We start from the raw sequence: 25,780 nt of genomic DNA, 5'->3' as shown, positions 1-25,780 counted from the left end.
ACATCTGGTGCCTCTATACATTTGAATCAGAACAAGTATACACACACACTTACACACACACCCTAAGGAACTAAAATGTGCATAGAGCCACGGAGACTGTAAATGTACCATAAATATTCTGTCTATGTATAAGATGTAGGTATCTATGTATAAGGTAGCAAAACTGACCTAGATCACACAAATATTAAATAATCATTCAGTACAGGATGCAATTGAGGTAGCATAAGCAATATATTTCAGTCTATATCATATCACCCTCTATAGCTTATTGCTTCTGTTAATAGATATGATCAAAATGGTTTGAAAAGATTTGGTCATGAATACTAGCATTCCCTCTGTTCCCTATATTCACCAAGGTTCTTTCTGTTTTTATGACCTGTCCACATGCTATTTCCACTACTCAGTTTCTATGCTATGGGTGCTTTATTTAGTTTATTATTTTATTATTTTTATTTTTTAAGCGCTAAGGTCTTGCTCTGTCACCCAGACTGGAGGGCGGTGGTGTAAACATAATCCACTGCAGTCTCAAGCACCTGGGCTCAAGTGATCCTTCTGCCTTAGACTCCTGAGTAGCTAAGACTACAGGCGCACACCCACTGCACCTGGCTAACTTTTTCTTTTTAATTTTTTTGTAGAGATAGGGTCTTGTTTTGTTGCCTAGGATCATCTCAACTCTGGCTTCAAGCAATCCTCCTGCCTTCATCTCTCAAAGTATTGGGATTACAGGAGTGAGCCACAGCAGCAGGCCCTATAGGAGCTGTTGTGCAAAGTTTAAAAAGCATCCTCCATTCCTACCTGGGCAGATGAATAAGAAAAGAAGCCCCTCTGGGTAGATGTAGTCCCAAAGTTGCAAGACTTGGCAAGAAAAAAGGCACCCTTTTCTGAACTAGAAAGAAGCCCCTTCCTCTGGGCTTATACCAGGACACCTCTACACAACCTATATGTAGAGGACCTGTGATCAGTCTGCTGTAAGGATCAGCCTAAGGACAGTAATCCGGTTTTTGAGCAACAGGCCTGGGGTAAAAGAGCACTGCAATTATATAGAACATTATACAAGATTGAGAAAATGTCAATTCCCCATATTAGACAGTAGAAAGGTACCTGATCAGTGTGATACGGCTACAAAAGCACCCCATCCCCAAACCAGCCCTTAACACTGTCCATACCTCCACCTAGAATATATTAACATCATCCTCCACAACCACACCTTTTCTTGGTTACCTCATATTTATCCTCCTGATATCAGTTTAATGGTCACTTTCCCTTTCCAGGGAGTGGGAGATCAACACTGATCTTTCAGTCTAAATTAAGCCCCCTTGCTTTATGCTTTTATATCACTAAGAATTTTCTTACAGATCTTATATTACAGTTGCAATTACAATCATCCCTCAGTATCTGTGGGGGACTGGTTTCAGGGCCTCCCGTGAACACCAAAATCAGGGCATGCTCAAGTCCCTGATACATAATGGCATAGTAATTTTTTTGCATATAACTTACACATATCCTCCACTATAATTTAAGTGATGACTAGATTACTTATAACATTTAATTCAATGTAAATGCTATATAAATAGTTGTTACACTTTATTGGTTAGGGAATAATGACAGGAACAAAAGTCTGTACATTATGCACTTTTTAAATTTTTGATACAATGTTGGTTGAATCCATGGATGTGGAACCCACAGATACAGAAGTATACAGTTATTTGTGTGTTTACTTATGTAATGCATGGCTCCCCCAACAACCCCCACACATATAACATATACATACTTACTCACATATATTTCTCAACCATAAGCCCCAAAAGAGAAGGGACCTTATCTGCTTTGTTCATCATTTTATTCCCAGAGACTATCACAGCATCTGCACATACTTAGTGTTTAATAAGTAATCACTAAATAAATTCAGATTTTTTCTTGTTATATTCTTTAGCAAATTTTATCACACATGTGCACACTCAAGTACACAGTATGATATAGAATGTTATGAAAACATTCCTTTTAATAACATTCAGTTTTCAGTTGAATGTGAGTAATTAGAATGGTATGGATGTATACTATAAGAAAAGTGATATCTTATTTGGGTATATCTTATTTGAATTACTTCAATTTTCCATTGGTGACTTTATTTTCTGCTTATTTTTAGATGTTATGTTTGGTTGGTTGGTACACTATAGATTAGCCAATCCATTACTTTTATGATAATAAACAGTAATTCTTACAGGTGTCACTGGGCTATCTAATTTGATTTATCTCTCAAAATGAAATGCCATATTTTGGCATTATGTGACTTGCAGTGTCTAACTCACAATCTTTGTTGTCATTAGAAAATGAAGAATGAATAAATAATGTAAGTCAACTTACCAAATAGATTCTGCCATAAGTACCAAGGCCAATGGTTTTATCTAGTGAGAATATTCCAGTTGGATCCTGCAAAAAAGTAAAACAAAAATTGCTAATCTTCTTAGGAAATTAGGCGAGCATTCAACTATCTTTTTTTAAATATATACTTTAAGTTCTAGGGTACATGTGCACAACGTGCAGGTTTGTTACATACGTATACATATGCCATGTTGGTGTGCTGCACCCATTAACTCGTCATTTACATGAGGTATATCTCCTAATGTTATCCCTCCCCCCTCCCCCAACCCCACAACAGGGCCCGGTGTGTGATGTTCCCCTTCCTGTGTCCAAGTGTTCTCATTGTTCAATTCCCACCTATGAGTGAAAACATGCGGCATTTGGCTTTTTGTCCTTGCAATAGTTTGCTGAGAATGATGGTTTCCAGCTTCATCCATGTCCCTACAAAGGACATGAACTCATCCTTTTTTATGGCTGCATTCAACTATCTTAAGTGGTATTTCCAATCTGCCTTGTTCTGTTAAAATTTACATGGGAAGAACCTAAATGTCATTTACCAAAAGAATAGACATGTCACAATCTCCTTGAACTGACTATATTCATTTATAAAAAAGAATAAGCAGTATGGACATTAAGTAGTTGTGTAATTATTTATCATAAAACTGTAAAATGCACACAATTATATAAGGCTGAGGCATATTAATGATGTAATTAGAAAGATAAAATAGAAATAAGTTCATCTATTTGCAATAGAAGTACTCTTTTAATATTCTTTTTTTTTTTTTTTTTTTGAGACGGAGTTTCCCTCTTGTTGCCCAGGCTGGAGCGCAATGGCGTGATCTTGGCTCACTGCAACCTCTGCCTCCCGAATTCAAGTGATTGTTCTGCCTCAGCCTCCTGAGTAGCTGGGATTACAGATGCATGCCACCACGCCCAGCTTATTTTGTATTTTTAGTAGAGATGGGGTTTCTCCATGTTGGTCAGGCTGGTCTTGAACTCCTGATCTCGTGATCCACCCGCCTCAGCTTCCCAAAGTGCTGGGATTACAGGCATGAGCCACTGCGCCCAGCCAATATTATTCTTTTGAGTGATAACTAGACAAGCAGAAAATTTAACATGCAACAATGATGACTAGTTGTGGGATACAAAGTTTAGATTACTTATTTGAATTATAGGTTGATGCAAAAGTAATTGCGGTTTTGGCATTAGAATAGTGGCAAAACCGCAATTACTTTTGCACCAACCTGTAACAGCTGTTAAGAAAGAAATATCATCACTAAATATGAATAACAAAGCAAGATCACTATATTAAAAGAGCATCATTTTAAGAAAATTAGACAATTTTTTAAATCATGCTGCTATAAAGACACATGCACACGTATGTTTATTGTGGCACTATTCACAGTAGCAAAGACTTGGAACCAACTCAAATGTCCAACAAGGATAGACTGGATTAAGAAAATGTGGCACATATACACCATGGAAAACTATGCAGCCATAAAAAATGATGAGTTCATGTCCTTTGTAGGGACATGGATGAAGCTGGAAACCATCATTCTCAGTAAACTATCGCAAGGACGAAAAACCAAACACCGCATGTTCTCACTCATAGGTGGGAATTGAACAATGAGAACCCATGGACACAGGAAGGGGAGCATCACACTCCGGGGACTGTTGTGGGGTGGGGGGAGGGGGGAGGGACAGCATTAGGAGATATACCTAATGCTAAATGACGAGTTAATGGGTGCAGCACACCAACATGGCACATGGATACATATGTAACGAACCTGCACATTGTGCACATATACCCTAAAACCTGAAGTATAATAATAAAATAAAATAAAAAGTTAAACTTTGCATCTGCTAAATACCTGTTCATGGCACAAAGTGACGTTTTCTGTGACTTAACCCTAAATGCGGCATCATAGGAAACAAAACATAACATGTTTTGGGATAGAGTTGTGAGGCTTCCATATTTATCTTCAAGTATTGTTTTCTTACCTTTATATATGGGTACTCCTTGATTGTTCACCACAAAACATGGTTTCTTGAATTTTATCACTGTTTGAACTTTTAGTCTAGCAGCCTATTTTGCTATTTTAGCAAAACTTACATGAGGCATGAGTAGATGCCATTTTATACACAAAACAGTAAGAACATTGGCAAATTCTTGGAAATTCACATACCTTATTGAAAGTTTATTTTATATACACAAACGTTGTTTAATCCTGTTTGAAAACATTTTTATTGCTGTGATAAATATAAGCTAAACAGGAAAACTATTGAGCATATGCAACTTAGATGAATGAAATTATAAACTCCTTAAAACTGCTGTGATATTTGTGTAATCTAGCAAAACTGTCATAGAAAAATGACACAGCTTTGGGATTACATCATTCAGTAAGTAATCAGCTGGACAGAGAGTCAGAAGACTTGAATTTTAGCTCCAGCTCTACCATTAATTAACTATATGACTCTGGGTAAGTTATTTACTCTCTCTGGGATTCAGTTTTCACATATATAAAAGTGTTGTGATAGGTGATCTCGCAGCTCTAAAATTCTACAGATAAAAATCATAGTCTATCAATCATTCTAAAATCTAGATGTTTCCACTGAATTGATAAAAGCATTGTTAGATAAAGCAGCAGCCTAGCAGCTTAGTTTTTCAAAATGATCATCAAAGTTAAGATAACAATACACAGTTATCATTTCAAAGAAATAGTTCCAGAAATACACTCCCAACGAACACGTAATTTATCTAAAATGATAATTTTTAGGATATAAGAAGTAAAAATATATCATTATATTATCCTTGTTATTAAGGATATTTCACTATAACTCATTGAAAGATTTATGAGAGAAAAGCCAACAAAAAAGTTACTAGGCACTGACTTGAAGACTTTATCACTGTAGCATATTTATGTGATGGATATCATTGAGGGATTTATTTTAGACATTGTTAGTTCTGGAGAAACAGTCTTTCGCCATCTGTCAAAATAATCAAACATGTTAGCTGATTCCTATTGGTAAACTATTCTTTGCTATAGTTAAGGCTGCATTTTAGCTGGAAAAGATACCATATATTAGAGAATTATTGTAACATCTGTACAACCTTTATTTTTGAATCTTTGAGCACAGTCTTAAATTTCTTTATTCCTTTCTCTAGTCCTCAATAACATACATACTTTACCCTGATTTGAATACAGTCACCTAATTATTCAAAAAAGACACCAAGGAAATGGACTAGAATAAAATGCCTGTCAAAATTCATGGAGGCCTCATATCTATGTCAGGAAACTTGATTTCTGCTCTCAAATGACCAAACCATCTTTCATACTCATGTTTAATAAAAGAACATTTTAAAAATTTCTTCTTAAAGGCAGCTCAACTTAGTATTCATATATTCTAAGACTATACTGTTTTCTTTAGTTCTACATGCTATTTTTGTTCCCCACCTCCATGCTACTCTCTTTCAAGACTAAACGTTAAATTGGGGAAAAGGGGAGAAGGACTATCTTAATACTAGGTTAACAACGCCAAATTCCTCATATATTTTGCACTTACAGTCAGAGCAAGTTTATTCTGGGTTTCCAAGGAAGGAAGAATTGGAAAGGAACAATCTTTTTGGTCACTGTGAAAATAGAAGTTCCATGTCAGAGGGGTTTCCATAATTATTTGGTCCTTTCCTCTGCCCTGCCACCATGACATAAGAAAACCAGAAGAGGATAGATGTTCGTATCTATGACTGCTATACCAATTTGGAGATTATTTGGGGGTTTAGTATGTCTTGATGCCCCATTTGGGTATACAAAACGGTCAGTAAAGAAGAAACTAATTTCTAGTTTGTCTTACAATAAATTACAAAAAATCTAAGTCTTAAACATGTTTGAACCTGTTGTACTTTCATTATCTCTTTCTATGCATCTAAATTATCTCCTACAGTTTAAAAGTCCTAGTCTGGCTGCCCACTGAAATCTCAAATTTGGGGGAGTTGTTTCTGTCTCCTGAATTCAAGGGCAGGGAAGAAAGACCATCTTGATGGCTAATTTTAATAAAAGCCAGGGATGGGAGTAACTGGAAGGAAAAGAGTCAATAGAAAGCAGTGTTAACTGGTCAAGGGAGAGAATTTCAAAGCAGAGGCTGATCCACAGAACCAAATGTGGCAGAGACTAAGGAGAAAAGGGAACCAAAAATGGTCAACATGAGTAGCAAGAAATTTCAAATTTAGGATAGTAAAGGAGAGTGAGGAAACACGCTCCAGCAGTCAGGCTGCAAAAAGAAGGAGACTGCACAGTAGGCTTTTCTCCTTTTATTTGTAATATTAGAAACAGCAATTTTATGAAAAGAGTTTATGGAGAGAGAACATGAAAGGGATGGATATGGCAAGATGAGTGCCAGAGTGGGTTTCGGAGATAGTCAGAGGAATGGGCTTCACAATTTACATGGTGGCATTAAAGGGGAAATCTCTTCATCCAGACCAGTGTTTTTCAAACTGTAGATGTATAGACTCTCGCTACATGAGAATCATTCTGGGTAATACTGTTAAAAATACAGATTCCTTGGACCTACCATGGAATTACGAAATCAGAATTTTTGATGATGGGTCCCAAAATCTCCAAATTATTCTTGATTTTTGTGCACTGTTCTTGTGCACTACCATATGAAAACCATTGCTCTAGAAACTGGAAAAAAGACTGAGAAAATAAACTGATGTGCAGTGTTATGCAGAGGTGATGCTCTATATATATGTAATTGAGGATTATGCTGAATATTTCAATTATAGTTGACCGAAATGAAGGTAAAACTGCTTCTAAACAGGGGGCTAAGGAACTTGGTAAAGTGGGAAATTTCTCATGACCAAATGTGGATAGCAGGCCTGGTCTGGGTAGAGCTGGCAGTTATATTTAAATATAAGCCTAATGTATTTCAAATATAGTTTTTGGATCATGTGCTATTTCAGATAACCTCTGCCACTACTGTCCCCTCAAGGCCTGTCTAATCCTGACCCCAATATAGATTAGGACTGCACATGGCAGTGTCAAATACCAAGGCCACAGCCGTGAGGAATGTCATTACCATACTGGGCACAGAAGGCAAAGGGGATAGTCATAGTGAAAGACATGACAGATTTGGAGAGGAAGAAATAGTTTCCAGTCTCAAGGACACAGGCATACTAGAAATATATATATATATATAGATATATAAATATATATATCTATATATATACCATATATATCTATATATACTATATGCTATATATAGAGATATATATGGTATATATACTAGGAATAGATACATAAAATATATATTATCATATATTATCATATATATATCTTACCATATATATATCACCCAAACATATATATGTGTGTGTGTATGTGTATATATATATATATATATATAGAGAGAGAGAGAGAGAGAGAGAGAGAGAGGCATACACGCACATCCCTAGGTATTGCTGGTGGGCAAGGTGAATATACATACACACATATATTACAAAGATACATATAAAGACATAAAGCTTTGTACTTCTCTTTTCAGAAAGGAAACACAAACCACAAATCTCTGCACTTTCTTTTTTGTTTTTTCACTTATAGAAAACATTTATTCAATAGAAAATCAGAAAATTACAGTAACTCATTAATTAACAAACATAATGGAATTGATCTATTGTAATTACATTGGCTCTCTTATTTTGTCTCTGATTTTAGTGCATTACGTGAAAAAGTTATATCATTGTATAAAACCGAATGTTTTAATGTTGAAAGTTATATAATTTTCTCACCCTTTCTTGTTTCCCAGCTTTCATTCCTGCTTACTCTTTTAGGTTTAAAAATAATATCTATCTAATAACCAAAATACCAAATAAGCTACCAATTTCTTCAAGTCTCAATTTGTAAAGCAAGTCTATCCTCCCTCAAGGGTCTTTGTCTTGTGGTCATTTAGCTGGCTAGGCCTGCAAAGGACATAATGTGTCAATCTTAAACTAGAGTCATATTTACTTATTCTCCCACATTCTGAATGTTTTTTCTCAGTTTGCAACTCCAAGGTTTCAATCTTCCCTCATTGTCTGGCTGTTGCCAAATTGGTATACTTGGTGTTTACAGATGGCAATTTTCTGACCTCCACATATGTCCTATTGAGGATAATTACTGCAAGGGATACCATCATATGAAGGTTTCTTTACTTGCTTTATCAACTCTACTTTGCATCAAAATGCAAACTTCAACACAACTGATTAAGATGTCTCTTCACCTCTTCATTTGGTTTTATTTCTTCAAAGAGTCAGAAAATAAATCAAATGTAAAGAAACCCCAAATCGCTGAAAAATGCAACTCAGTGACCAAAGCAACAATAACTTTTCCATGTCTAAAAATTTGATAGTAAAGAAAATTCTAAAGGGCATGCTACTGCTCTTCTGCTAGTTTTCTTAGGGTTTGAATCTGGGTGTTTGAGGACAGGGGAGAATTGTGCGTAATTTGCTCAAAGAGTGAAAACCCACACATGAGACAAAATGGCTCATGTATAAAATTTAGAAATTGTTAGAATCTGAGGACTTTATGAGACTTTCGTGAAGTCTGTAAAATGAGGCCAAGCATCAATGTCCTGAAGTTTTGTATCTTCTCGCTACTCCCTTTACATTAAAAACCAATCTTATCTTTCTACCCTCCTCACACACCCACTCCACCAACCTCCAGGAAACTAATATTCCACTGAACTACAGTGTAAAGACTGCAGCCTTTCCTCTTATCTCCTGGGCTCCACCAAATTCTTATGTCCCAGGGCCATGACCGGGTCAGGTAGTCTGGGCCATTTCCCCACATTTTTTTTTTTTTTTTTTTTGTGGAAGTAAAACCTTTTCTTCTTTTTTTCCTTGGGTTTGGAATTCCCTGCCCTATCATTTCTATGAGGTCTTTCCCATTCACCCGTTTAGTCATATTTAGAAGGGAGTTTATTTCAGTTTGCCCACCTGCCTGCATCAGTTTCACATATCTGCCCTAGTTTGCTTTTTTTCTCTTTTCCCAACCATAGGCAGAGAATGTTAGAGGAAGGGTAACATTTTATTCCTTGGTTTTATACTTTTACTTGGGTGCAAATCTAGTCTGAATATGAAAGTTCTGCTTAGAAAGGAAACTACCAATTGAGGCCTCCATATTCCGGAAATCTCATGTATGCACACTGAAAGGAAGAAATTCTGGGTGCATGCAGAATGAGAAAAGATTTAATTTTAAAAAGTTCTGTGACATATTTTATGAAGCAGCATAAATAATCACAACACTAATATCTGTAATTCACGTTTGCATTGATTTTTTTATAAATGGCAGAGAACAATTTGGTAAAATGTTACCCATGTGTACCACCTTACCTCTCCACATACATCATCTAATGTAAAATTATATAGGGAAGGCTTTGGGAATGCCCTATTTTTGAGGGAGGCAGGCTTCTGTCATAATCAAAAACACATTCTTTAAATGCCAAATATGTGTAAAATTAAGTCAATAGACTTTGAATAGTCCTATAACCTTAAGGTTAATATTTAGCTTTTTTCAAAGCAAGCAGGCCACTGCCCTGAACTACAGTTGCCTGGTGATCATTCCAGCGCGGTGCCTGCTTATTCCCTTTCGGAGAATCCAGGGGCCTTTTGCATTCAAGACAGGGTACGAGTGAAATGCCAATCTAAAAAGGGAACTTGAAACATGGATTTGGGTGGGATCCAACATTAGCCAGAAACCAGATGCCAATGAAATAAACTGCGCTGCCAAAATAATAAATCTACTAATTACGACGGCGATAATAGTTTACCAATCAATTACAACTCTAGAGGAAAGCTGGGCATTCGGGAAAAGAAGAGCTCACAAATGAAAACCACAAGAAAAAGCTAAATCTGGTTGGGTAAGGAACACAATATTAAAAAAAAAAAAATCGAGTGTGCAGAATTCATTCCTTCCCCAAACGGCGTCGAGTTCTTTCACTCTCACAACACTAAATCAGGAACGCTGCCCTGGCAAGAATAAGGTTTTAGAAAGTGTATTAGAAGATAAGAAAAGTAGGACTCAAACGCCTTAATTTTCTAGTCGCCGTCACCTAAAAGTAAAGGTCACCCCACAAGTAAGCATCTCCCATGGCAAAAGCAGCAGCAAACGACGGGGCGGCGGGTTAACAGGGAGGAGTACTCTCAGGAAGCCACGCGACGTTGCACTTTTTGACCTCTGTTGGAACGAGCGGGCTAGGACAGGTACTGGAGCTCCGCTAGACAAGGCGGGTCACATATTTAAAATGCCCCGCTGTTTAGGGTCCGTAGCACCCCCACTGCCATCTCTTTCTCTGTCTCTCCTTCCCACCGCCCCGTGCCTTTGCCTTTCGTTGGAGTTCGGTGAGGTCCTGGTGCCCAGGGGGCGCCTTTTCCGCATGCCGGCTCCCAGGGTCCCCTTCCGCGCCCGCGGGACCCGTCGAAGTCCTGGTCTAGCCCGTTTTGAGAGCATCCGCTCCCTCCCCCTGGTACTCAGAACCCGCCAAAAGAGAGCATTTCGGGGGGCGACGGGCGTCCTCTACTCACCGGCAGGTGCCCCAGATCCGTGACCTCCCTGTCCCTCCAGCCCCCAGGTCCCGCCATGGCTTCGAGGAGCCAAACGGGAGCGGGCGACTGAACTGGGTGCGCGCAGAGTCTGAGGTGGAAGCGGACGAAAAGTTGAAGGGAGGAGAGGGGAAAGGGGAGGGCGGGAGAGAGGAGTTTGGGGATCGGGGTTCGTGGCGTGGGAGATAGAGGAGGGGAAACGTGGAGTGAAAAGAGTTGGGAGTGGAGGGAAACCGGAGTTTGCGAGGCGGGAAAGAAAGTTGGGCTAAGGCGAGAGAGGAGCCTGAGCGTCCGTCCTGGAGACGAAGAAGCTAGAAGGGTGCTCCGTGGCGAGAGCGCTGTGTCTGCCCCGTCAGGGTGCGCCTCTTTCAGGGTGGGGAGGGGGGCGGTGCAAGGAGAGGGGACCCGGGAGCAGCTCGAAAGGGATTGGTGCAGCGTCACGTCGCCAGGTGGGCAGCCGCCCGGCGGGGAGGCAGGCTAGGAGGGCCACCGGCTGAGGGAGGTGCTGAAGGACTATAACGGTTTGCGAGCAGGCCCTTCGCGGCCTCCCCCGGCCCTCCTGCCCCCTCCCACGTCCACTGCTGCGCCAGCCGCCCCTGCCCCCGCCCCCGCTGGCGAGTGTTCCACAGGAAACTTTTTCCAGGCAGCTGCCAGCCCCGGAAAACCGGTCCCGCTCCGCGCCGCTCCCAGTCTGGGCCCCACAGCCCTGCCACAGTCCAAACAACCCGCGCCCTAGACTTCCCAAGAAACACTTGTGACTTTTCTAGTTGTCTGTTTTCTCTTTCTGTCCCTCTGATTTTATCCCTCCATTTCTTGCAAAGACCTACCGAGTTACAGAAGGAAATGACTTGTCATGGGTTGGGAATCAGTCCTAGGCGAGCACCTATTTGAGCAGAGGAAGGCACCGAGTGCGCCCCGGGGCTGTCACAGCTTGGCCTTCAAAGCCATTAGCCGAGGGCAAGAGCAGAATGGACAGAGCCGCTGGGAACTCTCCTCCCAGCAGGCCTTATCTCCTCTGGCCCCAGGCTAGTTCATGCCAGGTCCCAGTCGTTCACTCAGAACAGCACCTGTTCTCAGGTGCGCAGGGTTGAGTAAGACTGACTGTCGTCTCCAAAGCCCGGCCTGCCCTGGGTCCTAAGTTTTGCATACGCCGTATTCGCAGCGCGCGGAGAAAATTCCTGCTTCCCTTCCAGTCTCCAGCGTTCCGGCCGGGTTTCATTCATTCGCTCATTCATTGCAAAACTTTTCCAAGTGCCCAAGTTGTTTGCTTCCGTTTTCCTTTAAAGCGCTAGAGGACTGACACATGGCTTAAAAGAATCTCACAAACGTGATTCAGCTGTGAGAAAGAGCCCCTTGAAACATTCGTGGGAAGGGGAGTCGGTGCATAAACTAACCGCATTCTAAACTCATGCTCTGCAGAGAGCACTTTAGTAAATGTCCCGACACTGCTTAGTTTCTCTGGAACTCTCAGACGGCATTCTGCGCACCCTAACTTCGGGGTCCGAAAGCGATTGGGGGGACTTGTTTCCTGTTTCTTTCTTTATTTTTTGATTAGTAATTACCTACCTCTTCTAAGAAGATTTATACGAATAATTCTTCCCACTGACCTCGAGCTCTCCATTTCTGACTCATTCTTCTAATTTCTGTAATATCTTTACATATTGGTAGATTTTGTTTATTTCCTGTCTGTTTCAATGCCAGAGTTTGACCTCTTTACATTCCTTAACTTCCAAGTCTCAGTGAGCTGTGTAATGGCCACAGCCTGTCTGAGGAACCGGGTCTCGCTAAATAAAGAAAATTCTCTGTTAACGGTTGCAGAGAAAACCAACCACTACCTCCCCCCAAAAACAAACCCGGGTGTGCTGGATCGAATTTTCTCGATAATTCAAATATGATACATACTTGAAATTACACTTTCAGATATTACACTTTCCAATAATTCAAATCTTGGCAATTTTACCGCACAAACCGTTTTAAAACACACTTTAAGAATTCCTGGATGATCAATAAAACTCTTCTGAATATTCCTAAATGTGAGTCTGAAATTAACATTTCTTAACTAGAGAAGCGTAGGTGAACTAGTTAATAGAAAATTACACTTTTACATACACATTTAGTTTTTAGAAATAAGACACGGAGTCAAAAAATACAACATTTAAAGGAACTCTGAAGAGAATCTTTGCTAAAGGGAAGAGCTGTTCATAAGTCAAGGCTTTTTTTTTTTTTTTTTTTACAATGCGATTTGCTGAACGTGGGGTGTGGGGGAAAATGCCCCGTGGCCCCTAATGGCAAAGACTGTTTTAGCCTGTCTAAAGGGCAAGTCCAGGCCAGGAAAACAATCCAGGCTAGATCATTGGGCTCACTAGTTGCAAGGCTCTGTGGGAGGCTAGCCACTTGGAGACTCCATAGGGATTAACCACTTGGCTCTTGGGACCGCCCCCCTCCCCAGGTGCGGGGAGGGGAAACTACGTGTTGACCAGAACTTGACAGAGAACTTACAGATTTTTAAATTTATTGTTATTTTCAAGGGGAAAAGGAGCCATGGAAGAGCGTGGAAACTTTACCTTGTAAGCTGGCATCATGGGGATTTTTGTGGCCAGCTTGGGGAAGGTCAGCTTCTCTAGCAGAACAGAAGGCAAATAGATGGCCTCCAGGCATGGGGCTGTGACCCGAGCACAGCCTTGAAATAGGGCATTTGTTTTCCAACTTCAGGACCTCTTTTCCTTTCACCCTATTAACCATCATCTCCCTGCCTCCTTCCAACATGTTCTTATTTCTCTCTTTCTTTCCTGACTTCAAACTGCATGAAAATAACCCTAATCTGTCCATGGTCTAGGAATTTCTCAGATTGTGTTTTACCCTGAAACGATCTCTCTTCCAACATTACACGTCCCATATTTGTACCATTCCCTTCTTCTCCAATCCATTCTGTTATCTTAAGGCCATTAGCCCTTTGGAACTTTTAATTGTTGGTATATTTTAATAGCTAAAATTGATTAAGTGCTTACTGTATGCACCAGACTAAGTGCTTTGCATGTATTATCTCATTTAATTTTGTTGACAATTATTCTAGGTTTTAAATTGTTGCCCCCAAGTGTTTAGTCAAGGAGATTGAGGCACAGAGAGATGAAGCAACTTGCCTAAAGCCTCACAGCTAGTAACTGGAAGAGCCTGGCTTCCAACTCAGGCAGTCTGACTCCAGAGTCCACTTGTGGATGATTGTTGAAGGGCCCCTGCGGTGCATATTTTGAGAGTGTGTGAAGAGGAGCCAAATGCAAAAAAGCCTCGGGGTAAGACAGATCAGATGACATTAGCTAGGCCCCTGAGCTATCCAGTTCCCCCTTCCCCCTTTCAGCCCTCAAGCCCTCCTAACAGAAATAACAGGATTTATAAAAAGGAATGGAACCCAGTCATAGCCTAAGAGTAGCTAGTGACTGCTTAAGCAGATATCACCAAGTGGATCACCTCAGAGCGCAAAATCATGGTTTTCAAGCTAAGAAACTTCCAGAAAGTAAAACAGCAACTTTTAATGCTAAAAAATTAAAATGTATTCCCATTCCTTCCCGTGAGTTTTTTTGGCTGGGAACAAACCATATTCAGTAAGGACTTGAAGGAGGCTGTTTGTGAGCAATCGTGCTTAACAGAACGGAGATGTTACATGGCAAGGTTACAGACAGTAGCCCAGTTGGTAGGAGTACCATGGACATAGTGCCAAGGACATGGGTTTGATACCCTAGAGGACCAGGATGCATCTCTGTGCTCTTTGGCCCTTAATAGCACCTCCTGTCTTGCCAATTCGCATCCCTTTTACTGGAAAAACAACTCCAAAGTCAGTACTTCCATCTTTGTACACAGAGAACCACATATTGATTTTGATATGTAAGTTGCTAATCACATAATCTGAAGAAATTACACTGCAAGGGCATGTGTGTATTATGAAAAATATAGATTCAAAATATTCTTGGTTGTTCTATTTTCATTCACACATTTAAGATTGGCAATATATACCTTATATACCTTAATAGACACTTATTCAAAAATTTTATTTAAACTTGTTTAAAATCTCATAAAACACTTTATTAAAATTTTCAAGCATACAAAAAAGGTCTGTCATTTACTGGTTTTCCTCTACTTTGACACCTCATATATGAAAATTAGTTCTTCTCTTAGCACAAGCTTGCTGTGTACATTACAGGGCCCTGGGTGGGAATGATGACATAAGGTTATATAGCAATCTTTTTGAAAAGAAGAGTCCCACATCTGTGATTCCAAACATTTCAGGTCCAATATCTTCCAATATACTTGTGAGTGGCTGGGTAGCCTCTCTGAAAGATCCTCCTAGTAGAGGGAGGAAACTTTTGGGAACCACTAGGCTAAAGGACCTTCTTGAGGTTTTCTTTCTTCTTTTTGGAGACACCTTTGCAAACTGTAGGATTTCCACCACAGTTCCTAACACTCCTGGCACCATTACTTTTGATTTTTCTTACATGCCACTTCTCTGGGGACAAAGCAACAAGCTACCTAATGTTTCTCAAGCTAGAGGTCATGAAATGTGCCTTCTGACCATAGTTTGAAAAGCTTCTGTTGCTTGTCATGGAATGCTCTTAAGCTCAGCATGATTTGAGCTATGCTTGTTTCTAAAATGAGGCCCTGTAAACCTCAGCAGAGCTGAACACCGGTCTTCTTGCTATTGAAAACCGGAATGCTACTCTAAAAAAAGACAATTGTTTTATGAAGACAACTAAAACAGGGAAATTAAGACCAAAAGTCAGATTTCTGAAGTTGGAAAGAGGCTTCCTTTTTTTTTTTTTTCTTAGTGTTTCCTATCTTTGGAGGCCATACCATCCTCTTCCAGGAATTCCCAGCCCAGCAACTTCAGGCTACGCATCCTTCCTCACCTGGCACAGATGCACATGGAAATTTATTTACTGTGACACTAATGAAGCTTAAGCTTCAAGGCCTCTCACTTGCACTTCCAATGCCCTAGGAGTGGCCCTAGTAATTCTGTATTGCTAATTTTATATTCCTTACTTTGATGTGGGCTCCTCAAATTATAAAAGCTTCAGACTCAACAAAACTCAAATCTGTCCCTGAATGCACAACATCTAGAGAACACAGTAAACTTGAATTATGTGTTTGTGTGTGTATAATCTCCATAAATCACTAAGGCTTGACAAAGTAGGAGCTGCAACTAGCAATCCACAACTAGAGAATATGTACTTTTGAAAGGGAAAAAGCCCAGAGTAACAAAAGAGGAATAGCACTGAATGTTAAGAAGTTATCCATCTATGTAGAAAGGAATATATCACTTAAGCAGGATAGATATCCTTTCAATTGAGGATAAAATGGAAAGAGGAAACAGAAGTAATATCGTTATGAGTGTATGTTACAGACTGATGACAAGAACTATATGGGCAATACTTCTTAACTACAGATCACAACACTGTGGAGGAGAAAGTAATAATGATAGAAAGCATATTATATCTTATATTATTTAATTAGAAAAAATTACAAAATAAATATGTTTATTTTACAAGTCAAAAAAGTCAAAAGTGAATGCAGAAGAAGGTAATAATAGTCTCTACCTTCTCCATCCAATCATATACCACCACCAATACTCCCTCGACCAAAATACTCAAATTTTGAAACAGGAAGAAAAGATTCCAGACAGTATATATCGGTAAATTTGATGTTGCTTTTAGGGGAAATTGTAGCAGAATATTATACAGATGGCTCCTGAAATATGCTTCCCAAGAGCAAGTAGTTGTTCACTAATAAGGAGCCATGGCAAACTAGCTCATTTCCTATTTTGATTTTGTTTTGTTTCATTTCGTTTTGTTTTTGTTTGTTTGTTTTCAGTTTTTGAGACAGAGTCTCACTCTGTTGCCCAGGCTGGAGTGCAGTGGTGTGATCTTGACTCACTGCAACCACTGTCTCTTGGGTTTAAGCAATTCTCCTGCCTCAGCCTCCCAAGTAGCTGGGATTACAGGTGCCCATCACCATGCCTGGCTATCATTTCCTATTTTGAGTGGTGATAGCAAATTCAATGTAACCTCCTCGATGTAACCCCCAATGAACAAGTCATCATGTTATTCACTTTGTGTGGTCTCCCCCCACATTGAATCAGGACTGACCCTTTGTGGCCCATAGAATATGGAGGAAGTGATAGTGTTGACTTATAAGGCTAGGTCATAAAAGAAACTGAAACTTCTGGCTAGGTCTTTCAGATAGATTGATTTAGGAGAAATCACTTGCCAAGCCTTGAGGACACTAAGGTAGACCTGTGTTAAGGCCTACATGGAGAAGAACTGAGGCCCATGCTAAGAGCCAACACCGACTTGCCAGCCACATGAGTGAGCCACTTTAGAAGTAGATTTCTCACTTTCACTGAAACATTAAGATTAAAACATTCCAAGACAACATTTGACTATAACTACATGACAGACCCTGAGTCAAGCCACTCCCAAATTTCGGACCCATAGAAAACCTGAGCTATAAGAGAAGATTATTGTGTTAACCAACTAAATTTTGGGGTGATATGTTAAAAGGCAATAAACACCTAATAAATGGGTTTCTCAACCAGCCTGGGCAACATGGCAAAATCCTGTCTCTACTAAAAATACAAAAGAAAAGATTAGCTGGCAGTGGTGGTACATGCCTGTCCTTCAAGCTACTCGGGAGGCTGAGGTGGGAGGATTGCCTGAGCCTGAGAAGTCGAGGCTGCAGTGAGCCGAGATCATGCCACTGCACTCTAGTCTGGGCGACTGGAAGGAGACCCTGTCTTAAAAAAAAATTTTTTTTAAAAGCATTCTCAGCAATTAGACCAGGGTATTATTGTAGTCAATGTATTTTTATTTCAGCAAAAGATTTTATGATATCCTTTTTGGGCAAGATAGAAAAATGTGAGCATGTAAAGCAAAGATAGACATATTCATGACTAGTTGAACAAAAGAGTTAACTAATGAATCAATGGCAAAATGAAGAGAACTTGCAATATTGTTATAAGGTTATGCTGGGCATAATCAAATAGCATTTTCTATGGTGGTGAAAATGTTTTATATCTATATCATATATTTATGATAGCCACTAGAACTGTGTGGCTACTTGAAACATGCCATCTTAGGAACTGAATTTTTAATTTTATTCAAAGGAAACTTAAATTTATATAGACATACGGCTAGTGGCTATTGTATTAGTTAGTGCAACCCTGTAAAATTTAAAAAATCAGATTCATTAAACTTTAGAGAAAAAAAGAAATAGAAACCCAAGGACAGATACTCTAAAAGGAATGTGGTACAGATTTTCTGTCCTTGGCTCAGTGTTCAACTTACTTATCAATGTTTTATGTGACAACATGAAAGACATGAACATAACTTTTGTTGATGAACCCCAATAGGGAACAATTATTAATTTATATGTTGACAAGTATTTTTCCCTGGTTTGGCACTCCAAGGTCAGAGCAAGAAGGGAGTTGAGCTAGGGAAGTGATTGGGCTGAAACATAAGGTAGTTTTTAGGGTTAGTTCAAAGGAAAGGATCCCAAGGCCAGAACAGGGTAGAGCAGACAAGCAATAAATTGGGCATATAGGCTTGGGAGGCAGCAAAGTAGACAAGCTGAGAAGATAAAACTGGAGATGAGACTGAAGCTGACAGGAAGCTAGAATGATGAATGAGCAGGGGGTTAGGAAAGGGAGGCAGGGGCCAAACTGACATGGATCAAGGAATAAGCATAGATGAAGGCCAGTTCATGCTTGTTTATGGCTGCCTGGTTCCTCCTGTTGTTTTTGCTTTTGGCTTTTTGCATTCCCTCCGGGCATGGGCTGAAGCATTAAAGAAGCAGATCCATTCTTCAGAGAAACAGATATTGCAAGAGCCTGGAATTGTTAGCCTAAACCAACCAGATGGCATTTTACAGTGATAATTGTGAAACTCTGCAGCTAAGTTAAAAAAAAAAAAAAAAGAAAAGAAAGCAAGCAATTGATTCTGTAAGCATGGGATGTGAGAAACCTAGCTTAAAAAGTAATGTTAATCCAGTGCTACAGTGACACCAGAGAGACCAGTAAAATATCCAAATCAAGGGCAGTCATCTTAACTGCACTGTATACTAGGCAGACATTTGAAGATATGTGACTATTTCAGAATATTACATTTCAAACAAATTAAATAGTTTCCAAATTAGTAGGATGGTGAATAATTCAGAAATCATGACATAATTGGAAAGTTTTGAGGAATTAGTACCATGTAGAGTTTTGGAGGGGAGGGCTTTGGAGACAGAGTAGCTATTTTCACATATTTTTAATGGGAAGTCACAAGGAAGAAGGATCAATGGATAGGGGTTATAAAAAGGTAAAATTCAGAGTAATTAAAGAAGAGTATTATAACAATTATCCCTGTTCAGAGCAATTAAAGGAAGAATATTCTAACAATTATCACAGCTGCTTTCTAAAGGAGAGAGTTCTAACTGGAAATAGTTCATGCATAGACTAGATCATCTGCACCAGATTTGCATTAAAAACTCATGGATTAGAAGAGAGATCGAACTAAAGCAATTCTAAGTCCTTTCCAATTCCGAGAAATTATGCAACTACTATTCTTTTCAAAGGGCGTTGCTATTCTGTTTCCAACATAGGGGCATGTATTATTCTTAAGTCACACCCAGGAAAGTATGTTTTGTATAAGGTCACAGAACAAATGCGACACTTGGTTAGAATGCAAAGGCATAACTAGCTATTTTTATATGTGGTGCAAGTGCTGGGCAATGCAAGCATAGCTACCACTCCTTCCATCTCCCCTTAGCCCTCTCCCACTCCTATGCATTACCATGCAAAATGCACTATCATTACGGTCTGCAAATGTCTACTTCTATCTCCTTCGTTTTTCTCTTTGTGTTATTTAGCATTGAGAAGAGTCTCAAAGGTCAGATAGTGTGTGTGTGTGAGACGGGGGGTGGGTATTGTGTCAACCTCTGGGAATGTATCTGAGTGATTGTGCTACTCACCCAACCATAAGTTATAGGACATATCCAATCAATTACTTCTCTTTTAGTGATTCCAAGGGGAATCTGTGAGAGGGTGGTTCTTGCCCTACATGATATACATTTTCCTCCAAGGAGGATGATGAAATTACAGCAATAATATTCTTTAAGACTTTTTTTCTTTACTGGAATTTTTAACATTACAATAGTTATGCAAACTCGTAACAAGTCAAATGATACAAGGACGTGTAAAAAAAAAGTTAATGAATTGCCTCCTCCCATCTCACCCCACTGTTAATGTTAACAGTTTGGGTTTTTATCTTTCCATAGCTTTATATTTGCTAATACAAATATATGCAAATATACACAAACATATTTCCCCTATTTTTCAAAATAGGAGGAGAGGATCATACTATACATATCATTCAGCAACTTGCCTTATTTTACTTATTATGTTATGTACATCAGGACATATAGGAGCAAGTTACTGTTTTAAGAGCTACAAAGATTCACAGATTTGATCACATGAAAACTAAAATGAATCAATGAACATGAAAATATATTTGCAACACGTATGACCAACAAATGCTTAATATCCCTACTACCCAGGAACACCTACAAATTTATGAACTATCTAATGGAAAAATGGGCAATACCAATGATCAGGCAATTCACAGAAGAAGATATATAAGTAGCCAATAAGTATAAGAAAACTTGTTCAACTTTACTAGTAATCAGGGAAGTGCAAACACAAAGAAAAAGCAAATTTTATTAAAAATTACCAAAGTAATAAAACCTCATTTTATAAACAGGGTAATAGTCAAATAGAGGTGTATAAAGAAAAACTTACTAGTTTACCTTTGCACCTGCTGTCTCATTCCCTGTGAGGTCATCATACTTACTAGCTATGACACAATTTTGAATGATCTTACAAACATATACAAACTCACAATAAAGGTCTTTTAAATAAAAATAAGATCTCCCAGGAGAGGCTGGCAAGATGGCCAAATGGGAACAGCTCTGGTCTGCGGCTTCCAGCAAGATAAATGCAGAAGGCAGGTTATTTCTGCATTTCCAACTGAAGTACCAGGCTCATCTCATTAGGACTGGTTAGACAGTGGGTGCAGCCCATGGAGGGCGAGCCAAAGCAGGGAGGGGCATCGCCTCACCTAGGAAACGGGAGGGGTCAGGGAACTTCCTCCCCTAGCCAATAGAAGACCTGAGGGACTTTGCCGTGAGGAACCATGCATTCCAGCCGGGATACTACTCTTTTCCCATGGTCTTTGCAACCCACAGACCAGGAGATTCCCTTGGGTGCCTACACCACCAGGGCCCTGGCTTTTAAGCACAAAACTGGGCGGCCATTTGGGCAGACACTGAGCTAGCTGCAGGAGTTTTGTTTTCATACCCCAGTGGCTCCTGGAATTCCAGCGAGACAGAACTGTTCACACCCCTGGAAAGGGGGCTGAAGCCAGGGAGCCAAGTGGCCTAGCTCAGTAGATCCCACCCCCAAAGAGCCCAGCAAGCTAAGATCAACTGGCTTGAAATTCTCGCTGCCAGCACAGCAGTCTGAAGTCGACCTGGGAAGCTGGAGTCCGGGGGGTGAGGGCGGAGCATCTGCCATTACTGAGGATTGAGTAGGTGGTTTTCCACTCACAGTGTAAACAAAGCCGACGGGAAGTTCAAACTGGATGGAGGCCACCGCAGCTCAGCAAAGCCGCTGTAGCCAGACTGCCTCTCTAGATTCCTCCTCTCTGGGCAGGGCATCTCTGAAAGAAAGGCAGCAGCCCCAGTCAGGAGCTTATAGATAAAACTCCCATCTCCCTGGGACAGAGCACCTGGGGAAAGGGGCGGCTGTGGGTGCAGCTTCAGCAACTTAAACATTCCTGCTGCCAGCTCTGAAGAGAGCAGTGGATCTCCCAGCACAGCGCTCGAGCTCTGCTAAGGGACAGATTGCCTCCTCAAGTGGGTTCCTGACCCCCGTGCCTCCTAACTGGGAGACACCTCCCAGCAGGGGTCAACAGACACCTCATACAGGAGAGCTCTGGCTGGCATCTGGCAGGTGCCCCTCTGGGACAAAGCTTCCAAAGGAAGGAACAGGCAGCAATCTTTGCTGTTCTGAAGCCTTTGCTGGTGATACCCAGGCAAACAAGGTCTGGAGTGGACCTCCAGCAAACTCCACCAGACCTACAGCAGAGGGGCCTGACTATTAGAAGGAAAACTAACAAACAGAAAGAAATAGCATCAACATCAACAAAAAGGAAGTCCACACACACACACAAAAAAAAAACTCATCCAAAGGTCACCAACATCAAAGACCAAAGGTAGATAAATCCACGAAGATGAAGAAAAACCAGCTCAAAAGGCTGAAAAATTTCAAAAACCACAATGCCTCTTCTCCTCCAAAGCATCACAACTCCTTGCCAGCAAGGGAACAAAACTGGATGGAGAATGAATTTGACAACTTGACAGAAGTAGGCTTCAGAAGGTGGGTAATTACAAACTCCTCTGAACTAAAGGATCGTGTTCTAACCCAACGCAAGGAAGCTAAGAACCTTGAAAAAAGGTTAGAGGAACTGCTAATTAGAATAACCAGTTTAGAGAAGAACATAAATGACCTGATGGAACTGAAAAACACAGCACGAGAACTTCTTGAAGCATACACAAGTATCAATAGCCAAATCAATCAAGTGGAACAAAGGATATCAGAGATTGAAGATCAACTTAATGAAATAAAGAGTGAAGAAAAGATTATAGAAAAAAGAATGAAAAGAAATGAACAAAGCCTCCAAGAAATATGGGACTATGTGAAAAGACCAAACCTACGTTTGATTGGTGTACCTGAAAGTGATGGGGAGAATAGAAAAAAGTTGGAAAACACTCTTCAGGATATTATCCAGGAGAACTTCCCCAACCTAGCAAGACAGGCCAAAATTCAAATTCAGGAAATACAGAGAATGCCACAAAGATACTCCTTGAGAAGATCAACCCCAAGAAACATAGTTGTCAGATTCACCAAGGATGAAATGAAGAAAAGATTGTTAAGGGCAGCCAGAGAGAAAGGTCGGGTTACCCACAGAGGGAAGCCCATCAGACTAACAGTGGATCTCTCTGCAGAAACCCTACAAGCCCAAAGAGAGTGGGGACCAATATTCAAAATTCTTAAAAGAAAAGAATGTTCAACCCAGAATTTCATATCTAGTGAAACTAAGGTTCATAAGCGAAGGAGAAATAAAATCCTTTACAGAGAAGCAAATGCTGAGAGATTTTGTCACAACCAGGCCTGCCTTACAAGAGATCCTGAAGGAAGCACTAAATATGGAAAAGAAAAACTGGTACCAGCCACTGCAAAAACATACCAAATTGTAAAGACCATCAACACTATGAAGAAACTGCACCAACTAATGGGCAAAATAACCAGCTAGCATCATAATGACAGGATCAAATTCATACATAACAGTATTAACCTTAAGTGTAAATGGGCTAAATGCCCCAATTAAAAGACACAGACTGGCAAAATGAATAAAGGGTCAAGATCCATTGGTGTGCTGTATTCAGGAGACACATCTCAGGTGCAAAGACACACATAGACTCAAAATAAAGGGATGGAGGAATATTTACCAAGCAAATGGAAAGAAGACAAAAAAAGCAGGGGTTGTAATCCTAGTCTCTAATAAAACAGACTTTAAACCAACAAAGATTAAACGCAAAGAAGGGCATTACAAAATGGTAAAAGGATCAATGCAACAAGAAGCGCTAACTATCCTAAATATATATGCACCCAATACAGGAACACACAGATTCATAAAGCAAGTGCTTAGAGACCTGCAAAGAGACTTAGACTCCCACACAATAGCAGTGGGAGACTTTCACACCCCACTGTCAATGTTAGACAGATCAACAAGACAGAAAATTAACAAGGATATTCAGGACTCGAACTCGGCTCTGGACCAAGCAGACCTAACAGACATCTACAGAACTCTCCACCCCAAATCGATAGAATATACATTCTTCTCAGTATCACATCACATTTATTCTATAATCGACCACATAACTGGAAGTAAAACACTCCTCAGCAAATGCAAAAGAATGAAAATCATAACAAACAGTCTCTCAGACCACAGTGCAATCAAATTAGAACTCAGGATTAAGAAACTCACTCAAATGGTATTTCTAGTTCTAGATCCCTGAGGAATCGCCACACTGACTTCCACAATGCTTGAACTAGTTTACAGTCCCACCAACAGTGTAAAAGTGTTCCTATTTCTCCACATCCTCTTCAGCACCTGTTGTTTCCCGACTTTTTAATGATCGCCATTCTGACTGGCAGTATTCACAATAGCTAAGACTTGGAACCAAACCAAATGTCCATCAATGATAGACTGGATAAAGAAAATGTGGGACGTATACACCATGGAATACTATGCAGCCATCAAAAAGATGAGTTTGTGTCCTTTGCAGGGACATGGATGAAGCTGGAAACCATCATTCTCAGCAAAATAACACAGGAACAGAAAGCCAAATACTTCATGTTCTCACTCATAAGTGGGAGTTAAACAATGAGAACACATGGACACAGGGAGGGGAACATCACACACTGGGGCCTGTTGGGGGTGGGGTTTAGGGGAGGGATAGCATTAGGAGAAATACCTAATGTAGGTAACCGGTTGATGGGCGCAGCAAACCACCATGGCAAGTGTATACCTATGTAACAAACCTGCACGTTCTGCGCATGTATCCCAGAACTTAAATTATAATAAATAAAAATGAGATATCCTATATATATTACCTTGCAACCTGCTTTTTTTTTTCATTTTCCAATTTTCATGGGCATCTTTCCTGATCAACATGCAAAGATCCAGCTCATTGTTTTAAATAACTACCTAATATTCCACAGGCTACATCCTACATCACTATTCATCCAATATATCAGACTTTCAAGTAGTTGCCAGGTTTTAATTGTTTTATAAATAATCCCTCAAAATTATTGTATAGACTTATTCTATGTACTGATGCTTTTATTATCTAGTACAGATTTCCAAAACTGCAATTTCTGGATCAAAAGATATGTGTGCATTTCAAATTTTAATAGCAATTACCAGATTGCTTTCTAAAATGTTTGGTAGGAAACACATTCCCAACAGCAATTTACAAGGATATTCACATATGCATACTTTTGCTCCAACAGATGTTGCCAGTCTTCTTTCTTTCTTCTTTTCTTCCTTCCTTTCTCCCTCTTCTCTTCTCTTTCCCCTTCTTTTCTCTTCCCACCTCCCCTCCCTCTCCTCCTCCCTCTCCTCCTCCCTTTTCTCTTCTTCCTCCTCTTCCTCCATTAATTGCAATGGGATTTCCATGCTGCTTGGTTCATGAATTATAAGCCTACTTGATTATGGCGAGTATTTTACAATGTATGAGTTTGACTTGTTCTTCTGATTTTAAGATAAAGCCAAATAGAAAAGTTATATGTTATTCAACTGCATGTGCTTAAATCATTTTGCATGATCTTGAATCGTTTTATCTTTTTCTTTCAATTGTATGGGATTATAGGAGGAGGTGATGATGGTGGTAATAATTATTTAAATATAGCAATGTATTATTATACTAAGGCCTATCACTCGTTTCATTTTATCTGACTGTAAGATTCTTGTTTCCACCTTATTCTTTGGTATATAACTTAACCTCAGCCCTCTGGTAGACTGATGAGAAGACTTTCAATTAACACTGCCAATGTGCCAACTAAAATTAAAAGTAGCTATTTTTGCACCCCATCCAGCCAGACTAACATGATAATCATCATCCCTGACAAATTAAATTACCATCGTAGTAGTATGCTTTTATGGAGATCATTGTGAAGATTAGCAGCCTACTAAA

The 25,780-nt window shown here is 39.9% G+C and overlaps 1 protein-coding gene across 1 annotated transcript in view; it reads right to left on the bottom strand.

Annotated features, from left to right (window-relative positions):
• NRK (Nik related kinase) overlaps positions 1 to 10,975 on the bottom strand; it is a 134,455-nt gene extending 123,480 nt beyond the window's left edge. Inside the window, exons 1-2 of the mRNA XM_003262142.4 lie at positions 10,919 to 10,975; positions 2,365 to 2,430 (exon numbers count right to left, since the gene is read on the bottom strand). Coding sequence (XP_003262190.3) covers positions 2,365 to 2,430; positions 10,919 to 10,975 — 123 coding nt within the window. The remainder of the gene's footprint in view (positions 1 to 2,364; positions 2,431 to 10,918) is intronic.
• Positions 10,976 to 25,780: the final 14,805 nt, after the last annotated feature.

This window comes from Nomascus leucogenys, chromosome X (genome assembly GCF_006542625.1).
Source record: "Nomascus leucogenys isolate Asia chromosome X, Asia_NLE_v1, whole genome shotgun sequence".
Lineage (NCBI taxonomy): Eukaryota > Metazoa > Chordata > Mammalia > Primates > Hylobatidae > Nomascus > Nomascus leucogenys.
This window is presented reverse-complemented; position numbering and strand designations above follow the sequence as displayed.